Below are 11,414 nucleotides of genomic sequence, written 5' to 3'. Positions count from 1 at the left end.
TAAATGGTGCTACATGTTAGTGGTTATATGCCTCCGTAGTATGCGTTGCATGGACATATCTCAATCAAGCCTAATGTGTACAGCTATGGATTTCTAATGCTAAAGATCATAAGTGGAAAAAAGAATAGTTCTTTCTATCGATCAGATTATGCAGAGGACCTCTTGAGCTATGTAAGCTACAAACTCAGATTACTTCAATATGCCTGCCTATCAGTTTAATATGAAAAATTACCTGATGTTATGTCCTATGCCTGGAGACTTTGGACGGATGGAACACCATAGGAGCTAACAGATCAAAGTCTAGGCAAATTTTTTCATTGAAATGAAGTCACCAAATACATCCATATTGGATTATTGTGTGTTCAGGAAGATCCAGCAGACAGACCTATGATAACAACTGCATTGCTCATGCTTAGCAGTTTCTCTGTAACGCTGCCATTACTGAATAGCCCAGCATTCTGCGTTTGTAGCAGGACGGGGCAGAGTACTCCAGAATTGGGTCTGGAAGCAGTTCAATCTTCAAGGAAATCCATGCTTTCATCTGTAGATGAACTTTCCATAACTGAAGTCTACCCTTATCAGAACAAGTACATTCAATTCAAATAAGGCTTGTCTATGATGTAATAATGCTAGTTGTTACTTACCCCCAAAAAAAAAAAAAAAAAAAAGCGTGTTGTCAAGACATTTCATGCATACAAAACATGTTAGCGAGCCTCTAGCTCACTAATTGAAGCCTCATTCAAGGAAAATTGAACATGATTTTGATTGTGACCCTGCATAGGTGATTCTAAATCATCCATCTCCGAGTCCAGTTGCATGAAAAATGCCGGTTTCAAGGGAATAGGGAGAGATAAAGAGCAGCTAGTGAGCATGAGAACAACTGCAGCCATTGTAGGTCTATTTGAGACATTTTCTTGGACACAAAGCAACCCAATGTGAATACATCTCATCACTTCACTGTTAAAACCAACTCTTAGAGTAGGATCTATCAGATTCAAAGCCGTCCCTTCGTTCCAATTTCTCCATGCCTGAAAAAATATAGATAGTCAGTTTAACCCATAAGAAGAAATTATAATATCTTGATCCAAAGGCCCAACCCACTTTCAAGATTGTCCACTTTGGACACGGTCTGTCACAATCTTGTTTTTGGGCAGCTCAAGCACCGTGAGATTTGCATAGACTTATGTTTACTTACATAGGTTAATAGATCTTGTGCTTGTTCTTCGTTACCAAAGGAGCTGTTCTTTTGACCACTGATAATTTCCAGGACCAGCACACCAAAGCTAAAAACATCAGACTTGACTGAGAATTGTCCATGCTTTATGTACTCTGGAGCCATATATCCACTGAAAAATGACCACAGATGGATTACATTAATTTTATTTAGCAAGGACTAAGTTATAATTTTCATATTTACTTACAAGGTCCCAACAACTCTACTTGTATCCCCTTGAATTTGATCCATTTCAAACAATTTCGCCATTCCAAAATCTGAAATTTTTGGAACCATGCCAGCATTTAGAAGAATATTACTAGCTTTCAGATCGCGATGAACAACCCGAAACCTAGAATCTTCATGAAGGTAAAGAAGTCCTCGTGCTATGCCCCCTATGATTTTGTATCGAGTCTCCCAATCCAACAATAGACGCTTTACCGGATCTGGAAAGATTGTACACTTTTGAGTCAAGAACAATTTACAAGATTGGCAGAAATAAAAGCAAAAGTGCAGTGAAACCATACCAAATATGAAGTTATCTAGACTTGAATTGAGCGCAAGCTCATAGATGAGAAGCCTTTCATTTCCTCTCAAACAGAAACCCAAAAGTCTAATCAAATTCCTATGTTGAAGTTTGGCCACCAAGAGGACTTCATTTTTAAACTCTACCTCTCCTTGTCTAGAATCTCTAGACAGTCTCTTCACAGCTATGTCCTGTCCACCAGGAAGTCTCCCCTGAAATTGTATAGCAACTTACAACTGAATCCATATTGGCTGACAATTGATAGGCATTTTGATTAATAAACATATAACACCCCTAGGCAAATTCTACAACAACAAAACACAAGAGAGATGTTGAGTATGTATGAGACAAACTTCATATCTAAATTGGATAATATCTTTATAATAAACCACTAATACCTATATTTGCTAATACATGTTTTGGGACAATGGGTCAGACTGTTGGATCGGAACACTGAATGTTACCTTGTAAACAACACCAAATCCACCCTGTCCAAGCTTACTATCATCTGAGAAGTCATTTGTTGCAGCTCTGATAGCATTGAAGTCGAATTGCAAAGATTCCACATCGTCAATTTCATCACCATCTAAACAGTAAGAGTGACAAGTGAGAACTCAAAAAGAAATGGAGTTTATTAGTTGCTGGTGTTATAGCAGAGAAAACTGCAGGCACCTTCTGTGTCCTGCTTGCTTATGATCTCCTTCTTTGTCTTTCTCCTCTGTATAACAACAACACAAGTGAAGGCAACAAGTCCTATAGCAAAAACTAGTACTGAAAAAGCAATGATTATGACAGTTCTAGATGTAATGTGTCCTTTGCCTGCATCCACAAACCAGAGAAATGTGTACATAGTCAATATAAGGAAAAACATCTTGACCACACATGAATAAAACATAAGGATTCATAATATTGCAAATTGATCAATCAAAAGGAAATCCAACAATTGAATCGATTCTTTAGGATCCTATAACACTTATTACCCAAATCATGCATCGATATAACATAAGAGAGATATTGGATATGTATAGCCATGACAAGGGAATGATAGGTGAAGATGTTAAATATACTTTGAATTGCTAACACACAAAATGCCTTTTGGGTTACAAAATGGTATCATAACCATTATCAATGAGTAACTCCATGCATCCCTAAATTTTCAAGACGTATTTTGGGCTTTGGTCCAACTGGATATGTCCATGCATCCTGCAATTGTCAAGATGTGTTTGGTGCTACAAAGCTCACACAGTATATTCAAAGTGGACAACATTTTGACAATAAATCAGGTATTGAGCCAAGATGTTCCAATTTCTCTCTTTGGATTAAACAAAAAGAGACAGAATTAGTGTTTTTTTTTCTAGATATTTTGTTGGATATTTCTCAATGCCATAGCTATTTGGGAACATGAAAGGCAGATGAATAAGCATCACCTTCCAGAAATCGAAATTTTTTTGAGAATTCTACATGATCCATTAGTTGTTATCATTATTTTTTTAACAGATGGTTAGGACTTCATCTGAGTTCCAAATCTTACTGAGAGATTCAATAGAGATCAGAAACTGTTGAAGATAGGAAAAGACATTTCTTTTGTAAAGTTCATATCAGGAAAGGAACTTGAAACATACCTTTTGTGATATCTAATGGAGAAGGAAGAGATGGTGATATGGAAACAAGACTGGCATTGTAGAAAGGGTCCAAATCCCAGATATACATACAACTAGGTCTCATAATAAGGCAACCAGGCTTCCCATGGTAGTGACTTTCATAAAATCCCACAGATGGACCAAGACAATCCTTACAATCAGTCTCTGAAATATCAGGAGTACACTGCATGAGTCCATAAATCTTCACAAAGTCTGTTACATTTTCCTCCCCAACTGCAAACTTTCTTGTAGAATTGTTAGACCCAGCTGCAGCTTCTCTCAACAACCGATTCATCAGACTCTTCCAAGTCTGATCAAACTGTGTCATGTTCAAGCTCATATTACTCCCATAACTTCCTTCAGCCATAGGATCCTCCGCCATTTTTCCAAAAAATAACCTGTTTGAATAGCGCACAATGCACTGAGGACTGCCTCCCCATGCCACTGCTTCTTTCTGGTTCAAACATTTATTCAAAATATCTTTGGCTGCGTCACTTACACAACTAGCACACTCTTCTGCAGAAGCATCTCCTCGGCAATTCACAAGAGCATAAACTTTGTCAGGCTCTTCACCTATACTTGCATTGTAAAAAAACCCTTCATGGAGAGTGACATTAGAAGCAAGAGATGAGAGAATCAGGTTTCTGTTCTTCTCATAAGTGCTATTAGTTGTGAAATTCCCTGTATCATAACATATAGTTGCTCTACTAGAGCCAATGTTAATAAGCAAAATAGAAACCAAAATTAGCAAAACTGTGAAACCCATCTGCATTTTCATGGCTTGGGGAAGATTAAGCATAACCTACTATTTATCAAAGTGAAATATAGAATATTTGCTTATTTTTCTAAAAATAATCATGAGCTTTTTGACTTCCTAGCACAAATGTGAATGCATTAGTGCGGGTCAAGCTGTGCATTATTGACGCGGATCAAGCTGTGTACTATGTTGAATTATTTTATAAGAAATTTTGTTTTTTCACATTTGCCCTGCAGTGGAGCATAAGGCTAGATTTGAGCCGAGCTCGGCATAGTTTACATATAATTGAGTTTAAATTCAAGCTTAAATTCATAAAAGTCAGGCTTAAACTCGGTTTGAATTTGATTCGATTTATTTTTTGTTATTAAAATAATATTGTTTTAATATATATTGATCAAAATAAGGTCGTGTTGTATCAAATTTTTTAATTAAAAAATTTGATAAATAGTTCAAACTCAAGCTCGATCAAACTAATGTAGAACTAACTCATTTTAAATTCATTCGAATTGAACTCAAACGGCTCAATTCAAGTCCCACCCTAGTGGAGCATGACTCATGTGGTCATATGAAAATAAGGAAGTCTTTTATTTTAGATGGTGGAAATGTTGTTATTTTGAAACTTAAAAAAATGAAAACATTGAAATATGTTTTTTTTTAAATATAAAAAACAAAAATGTAAAAAAAAAATATAAAAATTAAAAATACAAAAGTTTTTTTAATAAATATTAATTTTTAATTAAAAATAAATAACATGTATTTAAAAAAAACAACAACAATTGTTAATAAAAAAAAATCTAAATTAACATTACAAAATATATTTAACTTTTCAATTTAGAAAGAGAATATAAATCAACTAACTGTTTAAAATTAAATAACTAAAATTATAAACCAATAAAGTATTACAAAATCTACCTAAAGTAAGAGGCAAATTTTCAACAGCTTGGGGAAGACGTACCATAACATGAACAGCTACTTATTTCCCAAAGCAAAATGTGAAAGCATTATGGTCAAGCTTTGTACTCTGGTTAACTGTTTAACCCTTTTTCCTATTTGTTGAACCTCGTGGAACATGCTTCAAACTAATTGTCAAAAAGTAATGAAGTTTTATAATCAAACAACAAATAGAATTCCATGATGATGGAGAAAATGCTGGGGACTAGCTTTTTTTTATTGAAATTGATTTGTTTTTTTTTATTATTTTACCAACCCACCAATAAGAGAATTCTCCATAGAAAAAGGAAAATGTTCAGGAGGAGACCTGTCCTGCGTTTTAAAACTTGGACAGACCAATTTAACCAATAGGATAGGTGGGTAAAGTTTTAAAATTATATTAATCATTGCACTGGATTAACCCCCAATCAAATCGGATGAATCACGTCGGATCACAGGGTTCAATTGTTGGGTCAATTCCCAAAGTCCATTACTGGAGAAAACAAGTGGATTCATTATCATCATGTCACCATAGCAAACTTATCATTAGACATTTCATTGGTATTATCTTGATTACACTTGATTTGGCATAAGCTTTCTTCCTACCTCATAGTGATTGATTTTCCTAATAATTTCAAACAAAATTTGCAAAAGCAAGTTGACTTTTGTTAAAACAACACTTCAACATTTACAATTCAAAGACTCATTCTAATCTTGTTTTATATAATATTCATATCTTTAATTGTTAAAATGCAATGAAGCTTACAGTTTTAATGTCAGATATCAAGCTTTCATTCTCATTATCTCAAAAAATGAACGATTTTTGTAGTATAAAATATCAAATTTTCAATGTTGAATATAATATTTCAACGACAAAACAATGATACATTTTGGATGTTACAAACTGTCAAAATATATTTTAAGTTAAAAGTATCTTGACAAAAGACTGAACTATTGAATTCAGATATTATAATTAATCTAACCTTCCTATTATTCTTATTGGCTATTTGGATACTAACTGATGTATAAATGGTGCTACATTTTAGTGGTTATATGCCTCCGGAGTATGCGTTGCATGGACATACCTCAATCAAGCCTAATGTGTACAGCTATGGATTTCTAATGCTAGAGATCATAAGAGGAAAAAAGAATAGTTCTTTCTATCAATCAGATTATGCAGGGGACTTCTTGAGCTATGCAAGCTACAAACTCAGATTCCTTCAATATGTCTGCCTATCAGTTTGATATGAAAAATTACCTGATGTTATGTCCTAGGCCTGGAGACTTTGGACGGATGGAACACCATAGGAGCTAACAGATCAAACTCTACGCAAATCTTTTCATTGAAATGAAGTCACCCAATACATCCATATCGGATTATTGTGTGTTCAGGAAGATCCAGCAGACAGACCCATGATAACAACTGTATTGCTCATGCTTAGCAGTTTCTCTGTAACGCTGCCATAGCCCAGCATTCTGCGTTCGTAGCAGGATGGGGCAGAGTACTCTGGAATTGGGTCTGGAAGCAGTTCAATCTTCAAGGAAATCCATGCTTTCATCTGTAGATGAACTTTCCATAACTGAAGTCTACCCTTATTAGAACAAGTACATTCAATTCAAATAAGGCTTGTCTATGATGTAATAATGCTTGCTGTTACTTACCCCCCCCCCCCCCCCCCCCCCCCAAAAAAAAAAAAAAAAAGCCTGTTGTCAAGACATTTCATGTGTACAAAACATGTTAGCGAGCCTCTAGCTCAGTAATTGAAGCCTCATTTCAAGGAAAATTGAACATGATTTTGATTGTGATCCTGCATAGGTGATTCTAAATCGTCCATCTCCGAGTCCAGTTGCATGAAAAATGCCGGTTTCAAGGGAATAGGGAGAGATAAAGAGCAGCTAGTGAGCATGAGAACAACTTCAGCCATTGTAGGTCTATTTGAGACGTTTTCTTGAACACAAAGCAACCCAATGTGAATACATCTCATCACTTCACTGTTAAAACCAACTCTTAGAGTAGGATCTATCAGATTCAAAGCCGTCCCTTCGTTCCAATTTCTCCATGCCTGAAAAAATATAGATAGTCAGTTTAACCCATAAGAAGAAATTATAATATCTTGATCCAAAGGCCCAACCCACTTTCAAGATTGTCCACTTTGGACACGGTCTGTCACAATCTTGTTTTTGGGCAGCTAAAACACCGTGAGATTTGCTTAGACTTATGTTTACTTACATAGGTTAATAGATCTTGTGCTTGTTCTTCATTACGAAAGGAGCTGTTCTTTTGACCACTGATGATTTCCAGGACCAGCACACCAAAGCTAAAAACATCAGACTTGACTGAGAATTGTCCATGCTTTAGGTACTCTGGAGCCATATATCCACTGAAAAATGGCCACAGATGGATTAGATTAATTTTATTTAGCAAGGCTAAGTTATAATTTTCATATTTACTTACAAGGTCCCAACAACTCTACTTGTTTCCCCTTGAGTTTGATCCATTTCAAACAATTTCGCCATTCCAAAATCTGAAATTTTTGGGACCATGTCAGCATCTAGAAGAATATTACTAGCTTTCAAATCGCGATGAACAACCCGAAACCTAGAATCTTCATGAAGGTAAAGAAGTCCTCGTGCTATGCCCCCTATGATTTTGTATCGAGTCTCCCAATCCAACAATAGACGCTTTACCGGATCTGGAAAGATTGTACACTTTTGAGTCGAGAACAATTTACAAGATCGGCAGAAATAAATGCAAAAGTGCAGTGAAACCATACCAAATATGAAGTTATCTAGACTTGAATTGAGCACAAGCTCATAGATGAGAAGCCTTTCATTTCCTCTCAAACAGAAACCCAAAAGTCTAATCAAATTCCTATGTTGAAGTTTGGCCACCAAGAGGACTTCATTTTTAAACTCTACCTCTCCTTGTCTAGAATCTCTAGACAGTCTCTTCACAGCTATGTCCTGTCCACCAGGAAGTCTCCCCTGAAATTGTATAGCAACTTACAACTGAATCCATATTGGCTGACAATTGATGGGCATTTTGATTAATAAATATATAACACCCCTAGGCAAAGTCTACAACAACAAAACACGGGAGAGATGTTGAGTATGTATGAGACAAACTTCATATCTAATTTGGATAATATCTTTACAATAAACTGCCCTACTGGACCATGATGTTACAAATGTTTCACTAATACTTATTTGCTAAGACAGTGTTTTGGGACAATGAGTCAGACTATTGGATCGGAACACTGAATGTTACCTTGTAAACAGCACCAAATCCACCCTGTCCAAGCTTACTATCATCTGAGAAGTCATTTGTTGCAGCTCTGATAGCATTGAAGTCAAATTGCAAAGATTCCACATCGTCAATTTCATCACCATCTAAACAGTAAGAGTGACAAGTGAGAACTCAAAAGGAAATGGAGTTTATTAGTTGCTGGTGCTATAGCACAGAAAACTGCAGGCACCTTCTGTGTCCTGCTTGCTTATGATCTCCTTCTTTGTCTTTCTCCTCTGTCTAACAACAACACAAGTGAAGGCAACAAGTCCTATAGCAAAAACTAGTACTGAAAAAGCAATGATTATGACAGTTCTAGATGTAATGTGTCCTTTGCCTGCATCCACAAACCAGAGAAATGTGTACATAGTCAATATAAGGAAAAACATCTTGACCACACATGAATAAAACATAAGGATTCATAATATTGCACATTGATCAATCAAAAGGAAATTCAACAATTGAATCGATTCTTTAGGATCCTATAACACTTATTACCCAAATCATGCATCGATATAACATAAGAGAGATATTGGATATATATAGCCATCACAAGGGAATGATAGGTGAAGATGTTAAATATACTTTGAATTGCTAACACACAAAATGCCTTTTGGGTTACAAAATGGTATCATAACCATTATCAATGAGTACCTCCATGCATCCCTAAATTTTCAAGACATATTTTGGGCTTTGGTCCAACTGGATATGTCCATGCATCCTAAAATTGTCAAGATGTGTTTGGTGCTACAAAGCTCACATTGTATATCCAAAGTGGACAACTTTTTGACAATAAGTCAGGTATTAAGCCAAGATGTTCCAATTTCTCCCTTTGGATTAAACAAAAAGAGACAGAATTAGTGTTTTTTTCTAGATATTTTGTTGGATATTTCTCGATGCCATAGCTATTTAGGAACATGAAAGGCAGATGAATAAGCATCGCCTTCCAGAAATCGAAATTTTTTTGAGAATTCTACATGATCCATTAGTTGTTATCATTATTTTTTTAACAGATGGTTAGGACTTCATCTGAGTTCCAAATCTTACTGAGAGATTCAATAGAGATCAGAAACTGTTGAAGATAGGAAAAGACATTTCTTTTGTAAAGTTCATATCAGGAAAGGAACTTGAAACATACCTTTTGCGATATCTAATGGAGAAGGAAGAGGTGGTAATATGGAAATAGGACTGGCATTATAGAAAGGGTTCAAATCCCAGATATACATACAGCTGGGTCTCATAATAAGGCAACCAGGCTTCCCATGGTAGTGACTTTCATAAAATCCCACAGATGGACCAAGACAATCCTTACAATCAGTCTCTGAAATATCAGGAGTACACTGCATGAGTCCATAAATCTTCACAAAGTCTGTTACATTTTCCTCCCCAACCGCAAACTTTCTTGTAGAATTATTAGACCCAGCTGCAGCTTCTATCAACAACTGATTCATCAGACTCTTCCAAGTCTGATCAAACTGTGTCATGTTCAAGCTCATATTACTCTCATAACTTCCTCCAGCCATAGGATCCTCTGCCATTTTTCCAAAAAATAACCTGTTTGAGTAGCGCACAATGCACTGGGGACTCCCTCCCCATGCCACTGCTTCTTTCTGGTTCAAACATTTCTTCACAATATCTTTGGCTGCAGCACTTACACAACTAGCACACTGGTCTGCAGAAGCATCTCCTCGGCAATTCACAAGAGCATAAACTTTGTCAGGCTCTTCACCTATACTTGCAGTGTAAAAAAACCCTTCATGGAGAGTGACATTAGAAGCAAGAGATGAGAGAATCAGGTTTCTGTTCTTCTCATAAGTGCTATTAGTTGTGAAATTCCCCGTATCATAACATATAGTTGCTCTACTAGCGCAAATGTTTATAAGCAAAATAGAAACCAAAATTAGCAAAACTCTGAAACCCATCTGCATTTTCATGGATTGGGAAAGATTAAGCAGAACCTACAATTTATCAAAGTGAAATATAGAATAATTGCTTCTTTTTCTAAGGATAATCACGAGCTTTATGACTTCCTAGCACAAATGCGAGTGCATTAATGCGGGTCAAGCTGTGCGAATGCATTAATGCGTGTTGAATTATTTTATAAGAAATTTTGTTTTCTCGCATTTTATAAGTGGAGCATGACTCACGTAGTCGTATGAAAGTAAGAAAGTCTTCTATTTTAGGTGATACGAAAACGAAAATGTTTGAAACATCAAAAGGAAAACATTGAAATATGTTTTTTTTTTAAATATAAAAAACAAAAACATGAAAAAATATAAAAGTTTTTTTTTTAATAAATATCAATTTTTTAATTAAAAATACAATAACATGTATTTAAAAAAACAACAACAACAATTGTTAATATAAAAAAATCTAAAGGGAAATTATATTAAATATTCATTTTATCTTTTTATTAAGCAAAAATACCTATTTTCTTATTTTTAAGTAAAAATACTCATTTTTTCTATTCCTAAGCAAAAATGACCTAATTTTTCTTTAAAATACCAAAATTACCCTTCATCACATCCATATAAACCCTCTCACTCTCAATCTTATTATATACACTTATCATATCACTCAAATATTCACTTTCACTCTCATTTTTAGTCAATATCAATTACCACTAGTTTGTTCAGAAGGAATAAGTTCGTATTTCTGAATTTGAGTCGAAAAAAGTAAATTCATGAAAAAAAGGTATTTATACGAATCTTAACTCAAAACTTAATTTTATTTGTTAATTTTAGTTTGTATGTCATGTAAAAGGGGTATTTGAATATTAGATAATAATTTAGAGGTTAAATGAAATGTTAAAAAAATATGAGAGGCATTTTGATAATACACAATATATAAAGGATTTTAATAACATGTTGAGAATAGATAGGTGTATTTTGATACAAGACAACATTAAAGGGTGTTAAATAAAGTATTAGATAATTATGGGGGGCTAAAAAAATGTTAAAAAATATTAGGGGTATTTTGATATTAAACTTTATAAGAACATTTTAAATGAAATGTTAGGAATATATAGATACATTTTGATATAATACAACATACAAGTGTGT

General features: G+C 34.8%; 1 protein-coding gene and 1 pseudogene across 1 annotated transcript; both read right to left on the bottom strand.

Moving 5' to 3' along the window:
• Positions 1 to 299: 299 nt before the first annotated feature.
• Positions 300 to 4,175, bottom strand: LOC123199559 (cysteine-rich receptor-like protein kinase 18). Its single transcript, XM_044614593.1, has 6 exons — positions 3,362 to 4,175; positions 2,412 to 2,558; positions 2,204 to 2,325; positions 1,422 to 1,951; positions 1,196 to 1,346; positions 300 to 1,028 (listed from the first exon to the last, which is right to left on the bottom strand). Exons 1-6 carry the CDS (start codon positions 4,155 to 4,157, stop codon positions 705 to 707), a joined length of 2,070 nt encoding a protein of 689 aa, XP_044470528.1. The 5' UTR covers positions 4,158 to 4,175; the 3' UTR covers positions 300 to 704.
• A 2,629-nt stretch (positions 4,176 to 6,804) lies between these two features.
• LOC123199562 lies at positions 6,805 to 10,316 on the bottom strand (annotated as a pseudogene).
• Positions 10,317 to 11,414: the final 1,098 nt, after the last annotated feature.

The sequence above is a fragment of the Mangifera indica genome, chromosome 16 (assembly GCF_011075055.1).
Source record: "Mangifera indica cultivar Alphonso chromosome 16, CATAS_Mindica_2.1, whole genome shotgun sequence".
NCBI classification, from domain to species: Eukaryota; Viridiplantae; Streptophyta; class Magnoliopsida; order Sapindales; family Anacardiaceae; genus Mangifera; species Mangifera indica.
This window is presented reverse-complemented; position numbering and strand designations above follow the sequence as displayed.

Excerpts from the sequence above, each read along its gene's own strand:
- LOC123199559 (XM_044614593.1), bottom strand. The coding sequence starts at position 4,157 with ATGAAAATGCAGATGGGTTTCACAGTTTTGCTAATTTTGGTTTCTATT. Across the intron at positions 2,559-3,361 it reads TCCATTAGATATCACAAAAG|GCAAAGGACACATTACATCT; the intron begins GTATGTTTCAAG and ends TTGTGGATGCAG. Across the intron at positions 1,347-1,421 it reads AGTAGAGTTGTTGGGACCTT|TGGATATATGGCTCCAGAGT; the intron begins GTAAGTAAATAT and ends GTCATTTTTCAG.